The sequence below is a fragment of the Pectinophora gossypiella genome, chromosome 1 (genome assembly GCF_024362695.1).
Source record: "Pectinophora gossypiella chromosome 1, ilPecGoss1.1, whole genome shotgun sequence".
NCBI lineage: Eukaryota > Metazoa > Arthropoda > Insecta > Lepidoptera > Gelechiidae > Pectinophora > Pectinophora gossypiella.
This window is the reverse complement of record NC_065404.1, coordinates 16,662,193-16,680,307: the sequence shown is the minus strand read 5'-3', so window position 1 is coordinate 16,680,307 and position 18,115 is coordinate 16,662,193. Positions and strand designations below refer to the sequence as shown.

The window sequence follows — 18,115 nt, the reverse complement described above, 5'->3', positions numbered from 1 at the left end:
TGCGTATAGAACGGCAACTCCGCCCCCCACCAGCGTAAGTGCTAGGTTTACCTCACCGCCACTCGAATACAGTTTAGACTTGAATTGTATGGTGTCAGATGCCACACACACAGATGCGCGTGTACGATAACGTCAATGTGTGGTGTCTGTGTAAGACGGGGTTGTTTGTATGAAGTGTCCGGGGTGCGCCTGAAGTCACAACGTGCGTCGAATCTGGACCTATCCTTTGATCTGAATAGCAATAATATTGACCGATAATAAATTGAATAAATAATTTACCCGCATTATAATTTACGTCTATCTCTTATAATTAAACTGTTTGTTGATTTACGGATCTGGAACGGGGCAAAGTCCTTATATCATAAATCAAATGTTTGTAGTTTTAAACCTCAATCAAAATTAAACTGGGTATGACGTAGGTACATTGAAAGACCTAAAGTGTGTGAAGGAAATATAGTACGTATCTGCTGAAAAACATTGAATGGAGACCGATAATGTGGCTTAAAATATAGATAAACAATTGTATAGATTAAGAATTGTATAGATAAAGCGGTGAAAGAAAACATCGCGAGGAAACCTACGTACAAAATGCGTTTCGGACGTATGTTACCCAACCTGTATTGGGCTGGACTTCCGTTCGCGGGTTGGAAGGTCAGTTGCTTCTGTAAAAAACCGGACCTGTAAAATTTTCAGGTTAAAATTCAAAATTCAAAATTCAAAAATATCTTTATTCAGTAGGTACCATAGTTGAATCGTCAATTTTTACATAACGAACGTCTCATCCGCCTAAAACTACTGCAGCTTCTCACAGCCTGTATAGCCGGGGAAAAGAAGCTACAAGAAAAACCTCGGCACAGGGCCCTAGACGTTCTTTTAAAGTTCTTGAGATCTTGAGTTTGAATTCATGGTTGCCTGGCAGAAATTGCTGTTTAGCAATAAGGCCGCCTATTGTGCTTATGTTTTATTCGTATGTTTATGTCCTTTGATTTGTTGTTGTGCAATAAAGTGTTATTGATTGATTGATTGATTGATGTTTGCATCATAGATTATTAGTATCACGGATCACAGGGTTTCCAGGATTTGTGCCCCGGTTGATGACAATATGCCCAACCCTAATACATGGGACTTAAACATAGCTGGTGAGGAGTGGGTGTAAATCCTACCTCTTCAGGGAATATCGGCGTAATATGCTACAAAGTAAGCGCGGGTTTGTAATTGGAAGAAAAATTTTTTATCAAAATCGCTTCATATACGACGAAGTTATGCCCGAACAAACATAAAAAAAAATACGGTCGAATTGAGAACCTCCTTCTTTTTTGAAGTCGGTAAAAAAGGGATCGAGTCCGACAACAATCTCGATTAAGAGTCAATACAGTAACCTTTGCCATTTAAAGGTTTGTAGTAGCGCGTATTAGCAATTTTAAATTATTGCTAATTTTTATATTAAATTTATTGCGTATTTGGGCCCATGCGTTGCGAGAAGCATAATGCGTTATGAGGATAAAGCAATTCATCAGAATTCATCAGTTTCCCGTGATCACGGCACCTGCAACAGTGTCGAAATATCGGGAGTCTCATATACCTACTTTAAACGCGATAAAAACCCGTTATTATGTGTTTTAATTATGATAAGGCAAATGTTGTCAGATGTGGCAACCCCCCTTGCGTAGGTATTGTTGATTACATGGCGCATAGCAACGGGGGTTTAGTACATAAGGTATTTTACATATTATAATTTTGTGATCTTTCACTCTTTATTATACTTTAATACTGAGTTGGTCATCTTTGATTTCGCTCGCTAATAGCAATTATTGATATAACAGTGAAACAATTTCATCACTCATATTAAAGTCAAAGAAAGTGTTGCAGTTTACACATGTCCGGCTGGATTGTAGTCAAACGAACTCAAATCTTTTAATAAAAAAGATGTGACATGTTTAGTGTCTCTGGATTCGTAATCATTAAATTTTTGTATTATTTATTGCACAATTAAAAAAAAACAAACACATCTTATAAATAAAACACCTCCTCCAATGCGTCACATCGAGGCAAGGTGCCCAACAGGCTGGCACATTACCCCTCTGAACCGCCAGACTGATTCTCTGACAGAAATAACTACCAGCCCTAGCATTCCCCGAAGCATAAGACGCATTGAGAGATCCTTAACAACGTAATTTATTCCTTAATTTTTGTATTTATTATTTCACTGTGGACACAATATGTTTGTAATCATTTGCTATGTGGTTCCACCAACTAAAAGATATTTATTTGGTGGATTTACTGTTGTGTCAAAAGTATGGAAATCCTTGCTCTAATCAACCAGCAATGTTAGTTTTGATATCAGGTTCTTCACTTACTGAAGAATAAAAAAAAAACAACCCAACAACTATCTTAGTGTCGCTCGTGATCCATGTTGCTTAAAGTGTCGATGGACCCGTGACCACTTCCAATCAAGTGGTACTTTAGCACTATCCAATAAGAAACCATTAGGGCGTTTTCACACTACCCGGTATCTAAAGATAAAGATAATTTATTTGCTTAAGCATGAGTAATATAATACAGATGACAATGTTCACATTATAGGTTCTTCATGTTTGCCTTGCGGCGCACAAAATTTTAAGTACCTAGTATATTGTCTATATAAATATATGCATCATGAAAAAATACGACAATAGGTATATACTAAACAGTTATAAGCATTATACGCAGAATAAAATTGATGAACTTTTAAATGACAAATTGGAACATTAGTTGCATTACAATCTATCATTCAAAAACTCATTTATCGTATAATAACATCTTTTCGTTAACAACTCATTAAATTTTCTTCTAAATAGACTTAAGTTACGCAATCTTATGTCATAGTAATTTTCTACTCAATCAGAATCATTTATTCAACGTAATTATCATGGATAAACTTGTTGAAGGTCAATGTAACATTTTTTAATTTACGTCATTTCCCAAGGTGTTATGGCTGAGGGGAAGAAATGACAAGAAACTGCAACAGCAACACATCTTTTAAAAACAAATGAGGACATACATTACAAGTTATTTAATAACTAGAGGAACACATTCAATACCAGACATTTTTATCATTTAGGTAGTCATTAATCTTATAATAAGCTTTTTTACATAAAGTAAGCTTCACATGAGCTTTAAATTTATTTTCTGACAAATTTAAAATATTATCTGGTATTTTATTGTAAAAACGTATCATAAACCCAAAAAAGATGAACTTAATTTACTTAATCTAGAATTTTGAATAGCAATTTTATGTTTATTTCTTGTATTGTAAGTATGCCTTTCACAGTTTCTCGGAAGGAGAGATACATTTTTACGTACATACATAATGTTTTCATATATATATTGACTTGCATATATATTACTTGTCTGTCATTCTCGGTTGAGCGTTGGACTCACGATCCGGAGGTCCCGGGTTCGAATCCCGGTGGGGAGATATCACAAAAATTACTCTGTGATCCCTAGTTTGGTTAGGACATTACAGACTGATCACGTGATTGTCCGAAAGTAAGATGATCCGTGCTTCGGAAGGCACGTTAAGCAGTTGGTCCCGGTTACTACTTACTGATGTAAGTGAGTAATCGTTACATGAGCCATGTCAGGGGCCTTTGGCGGCTCAATCATGACCCTGACACCAGGGTTGATGAGGCTGGTATTCCCCCTCACAACGCACACGATAAGAAGAAGAAGAAGATTCTCGGACGCGTGTCGGATAAGAAACGGCGCAGTGCGAAAAAGCCCTTATTCTTCATTAAAACATAATTATGCATTATGTATGCTTGATAGGTTTATTGTCCCTCTTGTTTATCTTTAGTGGAGAGAACAAAGCGAGTATGTTTTCTATACGTAGTCTTGAATAACGCGTAAATGTTGTAATTTATTGTTTCTCAAGAAATTCGCTTCCGACATACCTATATAATTATATTTTGACGTAATAGGTATCTATTTTGATGCTTAAATATCTGGATAATCTTTTATTGTTTTATAGAATGTAAGCAATTGTTCAAATTGTTCAAAAACGAATTTTGGACTACCTAAACAATGAATTGAAGAATTATTATATAAGACCTATATCTTTAAGGTTTTCTAAGAGTTTTGGTATGGATGCGCGTCTTTTGGGCCAGTGGTGTCCATAAAATGTGGATTATTTGGGATATGGCGAGTACTTGTGGACGAGAATTGTTTTTTCGAAGTTTTTTGAACTTGAGCCTTACAAATGCTTCTTCGTATTAAGAGCCGGTACTTACCCAACATATTATACTGTTGTAAGATAGATTATCCGTAAGGATTTATCTTATCGTGGCGCCGGATTCTCGCTATGATTATTGAATATTGTGTATTCGCATTGTATAATTAGACCTAGCTATTCAAGCCAAAGCTTCCGCGAAGAAACATCTCTAAACTAAACATACATTTTAATGTTGCGCCACACCCATAGACGAACACTTTTTTTGGCGTAACTTATTGTAGATTTGCCGCAGATCGCATTAACTCCTCGGCCGGACAAATGGGGAGCGCTGAAGGCTCTCACCCGGTAACTTTTTATGCAATAAGTAGGTTTACATTTCAATATTATTAAATATTCTTAAACTTAACACACACATAAAAAGCCTTAAATAAAAATTAACACTAGGTATCTACGACCCCCCCCTCCCAGGTTAATGTCGTGTCTTATAGGGAAGTCAAGGAATTGGCGTTTGATAGACTGGAATGGAAAATGCTACACCGACAAGAGCGTGGCTCTTAAATTGATGATGGTGATGATACGACCCTGCAAATAGGATCCCAATAGACATTAATGTCATATTTGAGAAAAACTTGTGTAAGTAAACACATATGTAAGTAGGTAAGTACCTAGTATGAAATCGTGATCAATTTGTATAAGACGTGGACAGGCTTCATTCAGTAAGCAAACTCTTAGGACAGATTGGCATACGAATACATCACTATTCGGAAGAATTTCAGAGGAATAAGTTGGTAGGTCTACTTATTTTCTTGTAGGTACTACCTATCATACTTTTTGAGCGCGATTTTTCTGTAGTTGGATTTTAGTTTTTAAACTTATATTATTATTTATATTACCTATTTCGGGGTCTTATTTATATAACGTGATTCCGATACCTACATGTGTTATGCAAGATTTGGAGATAAAATCTGTCCGTTTGAGCAGTCACGTTATCAATTCGACGTAATTATCAAGTAAATCAAAAGAATCCGGCAGGAAAAAAGCTATTAATATGTACACATTTGAAATGTACAAACAAAGCTTTTTCATTTGATTCATTAGGGTCGAATTCGAAAAAAAAAATTACGTCCTCAGTTTATGTCCTCTAGAGGGCGCTACTTTCAATTAGCGTAACGTTACCTACATAGCCTATAACCACCGGACAATCAAGTCAAAAGCCTTCTAGTGAAAATGAGTCAGTCTAGTGCAAATGAGGTGTCATTTGTTAAATTCTAACAGGTGGTTTAGAAGTTAGGTTGGAACAGACCTACATACATAGCGGTCAAACACATAACCCTCCTTGTTGCTTCGCCGCAGTCGGGTAAAAAAGGAAGTATGGTTTATAGGTAAGTACCTACTTACGTATCACATAATAAACAAATTAATTGGTTACAATTTCCGCACTGTTGAAAATTTTGATAGAGATAGAAGATATAGGTAGATAGGTACCTACCTAAGCAGATAGTGATAAGATTGCACAATACAGGTCATTATCAGAAGTCAGACTCAGACTTACAGGTGGTCACGACCTTGGGTGAGAATTGAGAATTGAAAGTCTTTTTTTTACCAGCTGTGTCATTTAAGAGGATAAATAGAAACTCATATTTGGGATAGGTTTTTTTAATGTATTTCAAGATAAAACTTCGTGATCACGTCGTTAAAATATTAAGAGTAGGTAAATAATACAAAAAATACGCTTATAATTTAATGATCAATCTACAGAAATGCTAATTATTGGCGAACAACTATCTCGGTCATTAACTGGATCGGTAGGTATGGAAAATAGAGCAGGATAATGTAATGTAATGAGCGTGGAGAAGCCTTTAAAGAAGCTTACCTCTCGCGACATTTCCTTGGCTGACCGGTGCCCCGTTCACTTTTATCCGCCGGCCGTCCGCAGTACATTTCAATAACATATTTTCAGTCCTCGTTTATTTAGTTTCATCCATTTAAATGTCCCAGTTCCACAAATGTAAACAAATCCGCCTGTGAAGGACCAAAATTGGACCAAAATACTCAACATTCAACAAGTGTTATTTTTTCTTGAGCGGCAACTGATTGGTCGCTGTTAGTGACGTCAAAAGTCAATTTGATACCACTCGAATCGACACAAAAACTTGATAATTACAAACAGTCCGTTTATCACTACCATTTAAACACGAATTAAGCTCAAAACTGTCCATTCACACAACACGGTATAAGCACTGTTAATTTTATTGTGTTGCACAGATTTTAATTATTTCGAAAACCAACAAATAGCCCGCACAACACTGGCTATCTCTTGTTGGCTCAATCAGCAGACTGAACTCTGCCGCGAACCCACTGATTGTCATGTTTTGAATTTTGATATGAGAACGTGTGAAAGAGAGGCCATATATGACATTAGCCTCAAACGTGAGAGTAAGCGAGAAAACAGGACCTACGATGTTTCGAGAATAGATCAAATGTTCCAATAATTTCTGCATGACATCTCGATCTCTTTCACACATGGATCGTAAAAATTAAATTCTCTACTCTGTGAATATAAGTACCGAATGAAGTTATATACATCTACAGGGAGAATATGTATTTAGTGATTAAGCTACATAATTTCGGCTCGATGATTATATTTTTACAGAAAAATAATGATCAAACTGGATTGGAAGAACGAGATAACTGATTTTATTTGTTTTTGTTTTATTATGTTGGCTAAGTGGTCAGTGTGACCATAAAAACGGGAGTGACTTTGCAGGGTTTGCAGCAGTCTAGTTTATTGTCACATAAAAACCTACCTATTACATGTAAGGATCTCTGTTCAATCAACCTCTATTTTGATGTTCGTAATTATCAAGGACCTAGTAGATGAATCATCTATTTTCCCCATAATTTCACGGAAATATAAGTAATAATATTTTCTCAATAATCAGGTGAAAACAAATGCTTCTACTTAACACGTTTTCGCAAAAATATTGTTTTCACATCGTAGACAGAATTAGTCGGTCTTCAAAAATTTAAGCATTTTAAGTTTTTGGATATCACATCTGTAGGTGGTAGTGACGCGGCGCATCGGTGGCTATTTAGATGTAATAATAATCATCCATGGCGTGTTTGACTACAGCAAATGCTACTACATGCTAATATTAAGAGATTTGCCGGTATATTGGTCCTAATTCAGTACACAATATCCAAATTTGTTTTTAGTTATACCTGTTATTTTCTTATCCGCCGAAATGGAAAGGAACGGGTCATCGACAGGCATGAAACCAACATGAAACACATGACAATTTTGGGCAGAAATTTGAAAAACTCTCCTAAAATTTTATATTGGTTAATCATCTGACAGAATTAAGCTGACAGCACACGTCAAGCATGTTTGTTCCATATTAGCGAGATATCTGGTTTACTATTGTTTAACAAAAAACGTTTTACAAACAACGTTTGGTTAACTAATCATTTGACAAACTTTCATTTCGCAAATATATTACTTTGAAAACAATCATTTGACATAATACAGGTTTGGCAAATGTTTTATTTAGGAAATAAATAAATTGTTCAAATATTATTTTAAAAATAATCACATAACTATATAATTCGTTTGCCAAATTGGTGATTGTACAAAAGGTTAGAAGATAAATTATTAGTTTTACAAAATATGTTTTTACACTTTTGGACAGATTATTTATAGGCAAGTAATAATATTGTATTAATACTAATTCCATAGAAACTTAAGTCTTTTAAAAACCAACCTAACCAACCATTGGAAAATAAATGATTATCATAATTATTTAACTTCTTTATTATTATTGGACTTTCATGCATGAACCCAAAGAAATAATATACACGTTCTTCTGTTTGTAAAATGATCTTTTGCCATACGTTTCTTGTTAAACTATAGTAAACCAAGAAAGATTTTAGTTGATTAACATAGATTTTGGTTAATAAAATATTTACCAAGCAATGCATTTTGTGCAATGTTATTTATGTTTTACCAACTAACATGTTTAAAAAAATAATTAATTTGTAAATTAATGTTTGCATAATATATTTTTTTAAATATATTGTCTAATAAGTAGAATATTAAACAATAGTTTGTAAAATAATACATTTATAAAATATAATTTTGTCAAATGTCATTTTTCACATGAATATTATTTGTTTGTTGTCAATTGATCGGACACCGCGATATCTATTTTATTCACCCGTGTCTGCACGAATCAGGGCCAATTTACGTCATGTCAGGACTTTATGTCATACAACAAACGCACATAAGTAAAAACTGGCAACATTGTGTTGTCCAGCCAGCAGCAAGCACCGCCGCCAGCCAGCCATATTTTTCTACTCGCTCGCGCCATTTTGGTTCTTAATTTTTGAGAGCGTCCTTTAGCTCGCGTGTATTTTACTTCAAGACTTGCATTAATTTTAATAAAATGGGTAAGAAAGACAAAAAGGATGAAAGTAGTGGTTCTAGCGAAGAAGAATATGTCGTGGAGAAAGTATTGGACAAGCGGACTGTGAAAGGAAAGGTTAGTGGTTCATGCAGTTTTTGTATTCTGTTGCTTCTGTAGGTATGTGATGCTATTCTGTATTCTTCCTGTATAGCGGAGTAGTTAAACTTCAATATGTTTACTGTTGTTATTATCAAATTACTGTATAAACTATATGACAAGCGGTGCATCGGCGCGGCGTTCGTTACCGGCAAACCATTTGTGCGTCGGTCTGGTCTCCATGAAATGTATTATTATACTAAATTAATTTATGCCATAAAAATGCTTTGCGTGTAAATTATTTTATGAATGCATTCTATAAACAAACCGATCAGGCGTCATTGTTGTAGAGACTTACTGAGTACTTACCTTTTTAATTTAATTATTGTACTATAAAACTTACCTTATATTGCTATATTTATATCAGTACCAGTCTATCTCCCTATCCTTCCATAGGGAAGGCCCGTGCCCCAGCAGTGGGGACGTTAATGGGCTGATGATGATGATATCAGTACCAGGAGCAGACTCAGTAGCTGTGTAGATTACAATGTACCAACCAACCCTTAAAAAATCACACACATATAGTCACAGTTTAGAACCATTTCACATTAACTTGTTTGACAAATTTAAATGAAAAGTCTCACTGAATGTCAAATATATTAATGTGACAGGGTTCTAAATTGGTTACATGTGATAGCATTCATGACTATATTTGTGTACTATTATCGATGTTTGCTTGTGCAGACTCAGTACCTGCTCAAATGGAAAGGGTACAAGGAAGAAGAGAGCACATGGGAACCAGTGGAGAACCTGGACTGTGAAGAGCTGATCAAGACCTTCGAAGAGAACCTCAAGGAAAAACAGGTTTATTATTATTAGCCTACATCATCCCAATGGGGCAAATGCCTTAGTCCCTTTCCATTCTGAGCTATCTTCAGTATAGTTTGGAATGAGTTAGCCCAGGATATTTTTTTTTCTTTTATCTTGCTATATTTTATGGTTATGTTAAACAGGGAGGTATTACCAGAACCATAAAAAAAAAAAACAATATTGCACACTACAGAATGCAACTCTCGTACTCCCTCTGGGTCTTATTTTAGTCTTAAAGGGCCATAAGCCCTAAGGAGTAAGGGGGAGAGCGCGCGAACTGTGTCTCGCACACTGTGAGCATAAGATTTCTGTATATTATGGAGTGTTCAGGTTTGGGGTGCAACATTACAAAATTGTTTTAGAAAACAGAAAAAAAGAAGCCAGAGGACCGTGGCAAGAAGCGAGTGAGGGAGTCCAGTGAGGAGACTAGTACAAGCCGCAAGGGTCGAGCCACCAGCGTCTCCTCAGCCGACGAGCATAAGGAGAGCAAACGCAGCAAGGATGACAAGTCCAAGTCTGGCTTCGACAAGGGATTGAAGGCTGAAAAGATTATTGGTAAGAAATGTAAATTTCATGTCTTCCACATCACTAATTTAAGAGCCACACTCTTGTTGGTGTAGCATACTCCATGCTACTTTTTCTTTCACCTGTTAGAAATTGCTACTTTAGCAATAAGGCCATTAAAATAAGCTCACGACTTACAACTAGGGAATGCAATCCCGACTCGAGATTGTCTCGTTTATAAAAAAAATGAAATTGCTTGTTTGTGATAGTGAGGTTAATTAACACAAAATATTTTTTGAAAGAAAATAAATAACTTTATTCTTCAATATTACTCACTAAATAATTTAAGTTTTCTTTGGAAATCAGCAAGTCAAAAAGTATAACTTACGGAGATTAGCCCAATCCCGTCAATCTCGAATGGGATCTCATCATATCATGCTTCGGGATTGATCCCGTATCACATATACCTATATACGTCTACAAAAAGTCACATCAAAAAAATAATGAAATGTTAACCACTGGCGAGCAGTAGGTGTATTATACACCTCTGCCTACCCCTTTGGGGATACTGGCGTGGTGCTATATTATGTTTTGTAAGGTTTGGTAAAGTTTGGTAAGGTAGGTAACATAAATCATTGTTGTTTTTTTTCAGGCGCATCAGACGCGACGGGAGAACTAATGTTCCTAGTAAAATGGGCGGACTCTGATGAGGCTGAGCTGGTCCCGGCGAAGGTAGCCAACGTCAAGTGTCCACAGCAGGTATGTTCAAGGTCTTAAACCCTATTTGTTTAAGTATTGTGAGGTATTGAGAGGAGGTTGGTTAATCTGCATTATTGCACTATGTTTGTTTAACCCTTTCACGGACAGAGACCATGGGTCATTGGTGGTTCATAATAGGTAGTATGAGAGTATGACAACTTGGAATCGGAACGTCATTAGACGTTCTGTCCTCGAAAGTGTTAACACGTTGGCGCGCGGTACTTTTTCGGAAATTAGCAGTAGCAATTATCGATCCCGTACTGTTAAATTTATGAGAAATCAAAACACTACATAACGATAGTAACATCTATGACAGTAATCTGCATATACCGTACTGATGAGGGTAATATAGAAAAAATACACTTCTCATCAAAAAAATCGAAACACTTCCGTTTTCATTGTTTCTGTCCGAATTTAACACAAAAAAGAATTCATACGATGAAAAAAAATACATAAATGTATAGCTGGCAGTTTGGCCATTACAGTAATAAGCGAAAATTCTAAATTCAAAATTAGAATTTCATTTGTTTATCTTATAAACGAAATGAATCACTGTTTTGAGACAAATGTGTGTTTAGGGTTGGAGTACATTTAGCGTTTAAAAACTAAAAATTGGCGCCTATCCTTAAACTTTTTGTTTTTTATTTCAATACTGTGACTTTGGGACGTCTGAAAAAAGGTTTTTTTTCTAAAACGTATGGATACTTCGCCCACAGAAGCCGCCCAAGTTGTGGCATTGCTGGATTCTGGCCTTAGTCAGCGTGTTGTGGCTGCAAGACTGCATCTAAGCCTGTCATCTGTTCATAGAGTCTATAAACGTTATCGGGAGACTGGTTTGTTCACGCGCCGTTCAGGATCTGGCAGGAATCGGGTCACTTCTGAGCGAGATGATCGATTTATTGTAACAACTTCTTTAAGAAATCGACGCCTTAACGCTTTTCAACTGCAGCAGCGGCTTCGTGTTGTACGAAGGGTGGCTGTAAGTGACTCTACAATTAGAAGAAGGTTGAAGGATCGTGGACTGGTACCGCATAAGCCAGCAAATGGGCCGAAATTAACTGCAGACCATCGAAGAGCGCGCCTTAACTTTGCACGTGAGCACCTAAATTGGTCATACCTACAGAACCGCCACCATAGCTGACCTTTTCTTCAATGCAGCATTGTGCATAGCATTCTCCGTCTCTTCTGTAGACCTTGTTCCTTCCGTCGTTACCATACAGCATAATTTTACACTCATCAGAAAAGAGAACTTTGCTCCACTGTAGGTATGACCAATTTAGGTGCTCACGTGCAAAGTTAAGGCGCGCTCTTCGATGGTCTGCAGTTAATTTCGGCCCATTTGCTGGCTTATGCGGTACCAGTCCACGATCCTTCAACCTTCTTCTAATTGTAGAGTCACTTACAGCCACCCTTCGTACAACACGAAGCCGCTGCTGCAGTTGAAAAGCGTTAAGGCGTCGATTTCTTAAAGAAGTTGTTACAATAAATCGATCATCTCGCTCAGAAGTGACCCGATTCCTGCCAGATCCTGAACGGCGCGTGAACAAACCAGTCTCCCGATAACGTTTATAGACTCTATGAACAGATGACAGGCTTAGATGCAGTCTTGCAGCCACAACACGCTGACTAAGGCCAGAATCCAGCAATGCCACAACTTGGGCGGCTTCTGTGGGCGAAGTATCCATACGTTTTAGAAAAAAAACCTTTTTTCAGACGTCCCAAAGTCACAGTATTGAAATAAAAAACAAAAAGTTTAAGGATAGGCGCCAATTTTTAGTTTTTAAACGCTAAATGTACTCCAACCCTAAACACACATTTGTCTCAAAACAGTGATTCATTTCGTTTATAAGATAAACAAATGAAATTCTAATTTTGAATTTAGAATTTTCGCTTATTACTGTAATGGCCAAACTGCCAGCTATACATTTATGTATTTTTTTTCATCGTATGAATTCTTTTTTGTGTTAAATTCGGACAGAAACAATGAAAACGGAAGTGTTTCGATTTTTTTGATGAGAAGTGTATTTACTTAGGATCAGTACATCTAAAACCGTAGTCGCAATAACCGTACTGTGTCTACCTAGCATAATATAGGATCCAGGTGAATCAAAGTACGGCTTCAACCGCAGTGCTGTCATGACCGTATTTACACTGTTGAGAAACTCATCTCTCCAATCTAAGATTCAGTACAGCTTCAGTCGAATTATGGCGAACAAAAGCATACACAACTATTACTGTCATAACCGTAGTGTGGATGTGTGAGTAGACTGCATATGTGTGAGTTATGGCTCAAAGAAACTTAAAATATTTTACTCAATTGTGACAGTAGCAACAAAGGGGTCTGTGTGTAAAAAAGAAGTGGGCGTGGCCTAAGTGATTATTGTATCGAAACTGGGCTGCAGTGACCGTAGCAATGATTATAAGAACTACAACTATTTGCGGAAGTGACCGTACCGTGCTATTTTGTGAGTCCAAATTAACGGTTATAGCCGGTACCGCGCGCCAACGTGTTAATATACATTATTTATTTTGCTAGTCACATTAATATTAATTGTGAAATATATTCCTCCACCAACCTGCATTGAGCAGTGTGTCCACCTAATGTAAAATAATAAATAATGAAAGTAGCCATTCACTCACTTTTACATTTCTTTCTATTATTATTTACTTAAGTCTATTAGATGACGTCAGCGACATTTTCGCTAGTTTTAAATCTGTTTTTATTTAGTAATCAGAATTTCATAATTTATTTTAACCTAGCATATGACCCATTTGTTTATTACAAGGTTTTGTTAACAAAAATCGTTTCCTAATGAGATATATCAAGATGGCGCTTGTGTGGTTTACACTAAAAGGCGAAGTATATTTATGTTACAATATCTATCGTATTTGGTTGTTGGCCTGAAACATTCAAAGCAGCTGATTAGACCTTTTTCTAAGAAATTCTCATCAGAAATCCTTACTCTCACTAGGGGGCAGGTTAGGATTTTAATAAGGGCCGTCACGGGGCATTGCAGACTCAATAAGCACCTACACAGAATGGAGCTGACCGAGTCTCCTTTATGCAGATTTTGCTTAGGGGAAAATGAGACGTCTACATCTGCTATGCAGCTGTGAGGCTCTCATACATAGTAGAAGCCGTACACTTGGGGGTCACATAATGGACCCCCAGGAAGTCATGGAGTTTTCTCCCAAAAAGACATTGGATCTCTTCGAACGGATCGGTCTAGAGGATTTTTAAATGCAGGGATTTAGGTCACAATAGATCTAACAAGGTCGCAGTGATCTCGCGGGCTGTATTCAGTTCGGCCCTCACCACTTTCAAATAATATATAATCGTATTTGGTTTCAGGTGATCGCATTTTACGAGGAGCGGCTAACGTGGCACACGCCTGCTGACGCGGAATGATTCAGGGCCGTGAAGATTAGTTAAGATGGACTTTGTGAACGTGGACGATGGACTTATACCAACAGCATGACTCATTCGTGGACCTAGCCAGCTATAGCAGTGGAAAACCCGGGTCTTGTTTTAATTCTCAATTTTTTGGCATAAGCCACTTGCTGGTTATGCCAGCATAGTTTACGTGCAATTATTTCAACGCAATTCTTAATGGCTTCTAAGTGATCAACATGTGGTCTAACAGAAAGCTTGGTGAGGTGTGGTTAGTTCATTTTGCAAGGGATATCTGACTGTCCCATTTGGGATATAGTCGTGAGTTTGTTATGTTTACACGTGTAAAAAGGATTGTTAACTTTGTATCAAGATTTCTACATCTTACAAGAGGACATAAATAACAATTCAAAATATTGCGTAATTCTATTGTGTATTTCATGATTTGATACGGCCAGAATTGTGATCACTCATAAGCCATTGATCAAGAATTGAATTGATATTTGTGATTTGAGATCAAAAAATTTTTAATGTATACTTACCATGTTTTCATACCTATGCCTATGGAGGAACACCAGTGCATAACGGCTTTCTACAACAAACAGTATCACTACTTTTCTGACGTCATATCATAAGGTCTTAGGGCCCCAAGTCCTTTTAAAATCAAAACCTCATTGTTTAACTGTTGTCTGGTATTCTGGGCCGCAGCATAATTATAAGTCCATTCGGGTATCGGTGTTGTCATCACAAGGGTATTATTGGCAGTTCCTGCAGACACCTCCTAATTTTCTTTGTTATACCTGTTATTTTCTTATTCTCCCAAAAGGAAAGGGATGGGAGATTGACAACTGTTAATTTTAAAATGACACCTTGCTGTTATGCAACCCGTTTCACGTGTGCTTGTCAACTTAATTCTGTTGGGTTATTGGACAATTATAAAATTATGGGTTTTTTAAATTTCAGCTAAAAATTGACAGTGTTCCATAAATTTTATGCCTGTCGATTACTCGTTCCTTTCTTTTTAGCGCATAAGAAAATGACAGGTATAACTTAAAATAAAATTAGATGGTGTGTACAGGAATCTCCACATTGTAACACTCGGTTGTTAATTACGGCTTTTGTGATGAATTTTCCATGCGTTTGTACGTCGTTGGAGAAGTTAGAAAGGGGTGCGAATGTTGATATTAATATCGTCGCGTTATAACTATAAAATCACTTTCGCTTGTCATTTTTGTTAACAAAACCTTGTAATAGGCGCGGTAGTTTTAATCCAGGTAATATATCCGATTTTTTTTTATAAGACGACGTTATGTTGATTCTGTGTAAGATGCATGCTGTATGATTAGTTTTGACATTGACCCATCCATGACCTTTTAAAAACTTGACTTTATCTTGGAAATAACGTCCATACTATCATAATTCGCCCCCCGCATCTCTGTATATTTAGGTATATATAGTCGCCGCGGCGACAAATTTTTTCTTTACATATGAATTATGAACACATCAAACTTTTATTGATGAACCGTGGTCCATATTTCATAGAATATAATTGTCATTTTATTGAATTTTGAGTTATGTTGTAGATATAGGTATAATCAATTTCGATACACAGCAAAATTTGTCTTATCTAGTTTGCGCCTTTGTAGCATGGCGATAAGGTTCAGACTGGTTGGACGGTGAATAAAGCTTTGTATCCAATAGACAACATAAATACATACTGAGACGTCGTTGGGAGCACCTCCTTGGAGCCCTGAACGCGTCCGGCGGCAGACATACAAATCCACCCATATTTCAACAATTTCATAATAAAGTCTGGTTTTTCCCTTCGTGGGTTGGAAGGTTAGATAGGCAGTCGCTTCTGTACAAAACCCGCGAATGAACTCTTAAGCGTCAAGTTGTTATCAAAATTATTGTAAATTCAGAAAGATTGTTCATTTCCCTGGCATTATCCTGTTTTTCACAGAGTCAGCTTACCTAACCTGAAGATTTGACAGGGCCGGTTATTTACAGAAGCGACTGCCTATCTGACCAACCCGCAAAGGGGAAACCAGCCCAACACAGGGATCACATACCTCCGAATAATGCACTTCCCGGGAATGTGGGTTTCCTCACGATGCTTACCTAAAAGTTCAAAAAGATTGTTAACAAAAAATAAATTAATTGTTGCCTATTGGATGCATGACTTTGGGTATTTGCTGACAAGCTTCGAATAAGTATTTAGTCAAGAGATATTAGGCCTTCTCGTCTGCGGCAGACGATCTAAAAATGTAAGAATATTCTGTATAAGCAAATAAGGATTTTTTTCAGATGCTATCCACCACGCGTCGACATATAATTTACTTCAAATTATGTGAGAAATCTCGTTTCTTTGGATAACTTAGGAGTTTGTATCCTATCGATTTTGTTATCGTAATTCCAAATATTTTTATTATGACGCGACGTGTCTTAAGGTAATATTTAATAAATAAACATTCTCGTGAATTGAATTGTTTTATTTTTATTATTTAAATATTCGATTACATTAATACAGAATGAAGTGAAAAAATATTATTTCAATTCCTTATTACACTTTACACTTCCCATTAACACAAGGCCTATCGTTTTACTAATGTCAAAATAGGGTGATCTAGTATTTATCCTCATTATACTAGTAATGTTGCCAATTCCTGCAAACACCTACTTAATTTAATTACAGTTCTAAAACTAGCTTTATCTCTGTCTTGCACTCGTCGTAAATAAAGGACAGCACTGTTTCAAAACTGCCACACCAAAATAAAAAGTTTCGTCTACCAGAATTGGCACCATTATTTTACTAAAGTAAATGATAAATTAATATTTTGGAAATCGTAACAGATTCGAAATATCAGCTTAATATTGCGTTCTATATAAAATAAATTTAAAAAATACTGTCATGTATCTGAATCTTAAAACTAGGCGGAAATACAATTTTATTATAATAACGTGTCGACACTGGCGGATAAAACTTGTCGATAGTTCATTTAGGTCAATATTAGCCCCGATTCCTGCAGACACCTCCTAATTTTACTTTGTTATACCTGTCATTTTCTTATCCGCCGAAAAGGAAAGGGACGGATGATTGACAGCTCTTAATTTTAGGAAGAATGACTAAATGAATGAACAACCCGGGCGAATCAAAAAGGTATCTCGCTGGTATGCAAACCGTTTGATGTGTGCTGTCAACTTAATTTTGTCGGGTTATTGGCAAATGTAAAATTTTTAGACGGTTGTTTTAGATTTGTGCTTAAAATTGACGTGTGTTCCATAAAATTATGCTTGTCGATTACCCGTCGGCGGATAAGAGAATGACATATGGGTCGTTCTTCTTTTTTATCGACAATAAAAAGACATTTTCTCGATTTATCGGATTTAACATCTTTAAAATTATAACGGCAATAATTATTTTAAAACATCATATAAATATGTGTCTGTAGAGGACTATTTCGTGGTTCTCTTTATCTTGGTAACATACTTTTCTTTGCAGGCGCATTCCAAAAAATATTGTGACAGAGTGGCCCTTTTCATCGGAGACAGCATTTCAATTTACCACTCTGTCACAGAATTTTGTGAAAAACGATCAAGCTACGTTAATAACTAATTGAGGAACCGATTAGTATTTTGCTTGTATTTTGAGTATAATAAGATAACTATATTTTTGGACAATCAAAACATGAAATAAAATTCTAAAACATAACTTATCAGAAGCAGAACGAAGGACAGATCATTGTCGATAAAAAAGAAGAACGACCCATATATATAACTTAAAATAAAATTAGATGGTATTTACAGGAATTAGCACCACTATCTCCATACAGCAGTAGAGTTTTATCGATAATTCTTGCAATAGTATCGATAATTTTTGGC

At 36.3% G+C, this 18,115-nt stretch overlaps 2 protein-coding genes across 4 annotated transcripts in view; one reads left to right on the top strand and one right to left on the bottom strand.

Annotated features, from left to right (window-relative positions):
* Positions 1-6,552, bottom strand: part of LOC126370073 (nuclear factor of activated T-cells 5) — a 139,617-nt gene extending 133,065 nt beyond the window's left edge. For all 3 annotated transcript variants that reach the window (XM_050014744.1, XM_050014733.1, XM_050014766.1), the window contains exon 1: positions 6,084-6,552. In XM_050014744.1, coding sequence (XP_049870701.1) covers positions 6,084-6,095 — 12 coding nt within the window. In that variant the 5' untranslated portion in view covers positions 6,096-6,552. The remainder of the gene's footprint in view (positions 1-6,083) is intronic.
* Positions 6,553-8,529: 1,977 nt separating this feature from the next.
* LOC126371006 (chromobox protein homolog 5-like) lies at positions 8,530-16,714 on the top strand. The gene is made up of 5 exons (XM_050016206.1): positions 8,530-8,748; positions 9,454-9,573; positions 9,942-10,134; positions 10,736-10,842; positions 14,195-16,714. Exons 1-5 carry the CDS (start codon positions 8,653-8,655, stop codon positions 14,249-14,251), a joined length of 573 nt encoding a protein of 190 aa, XP_049872163.1. The 5' UTR covers positions 8,530-8,652; the 3' UTR covers positions 14,252-16,714.
* Positions 16,715-18,115: the final 1,401 nt, after the last annotated feature.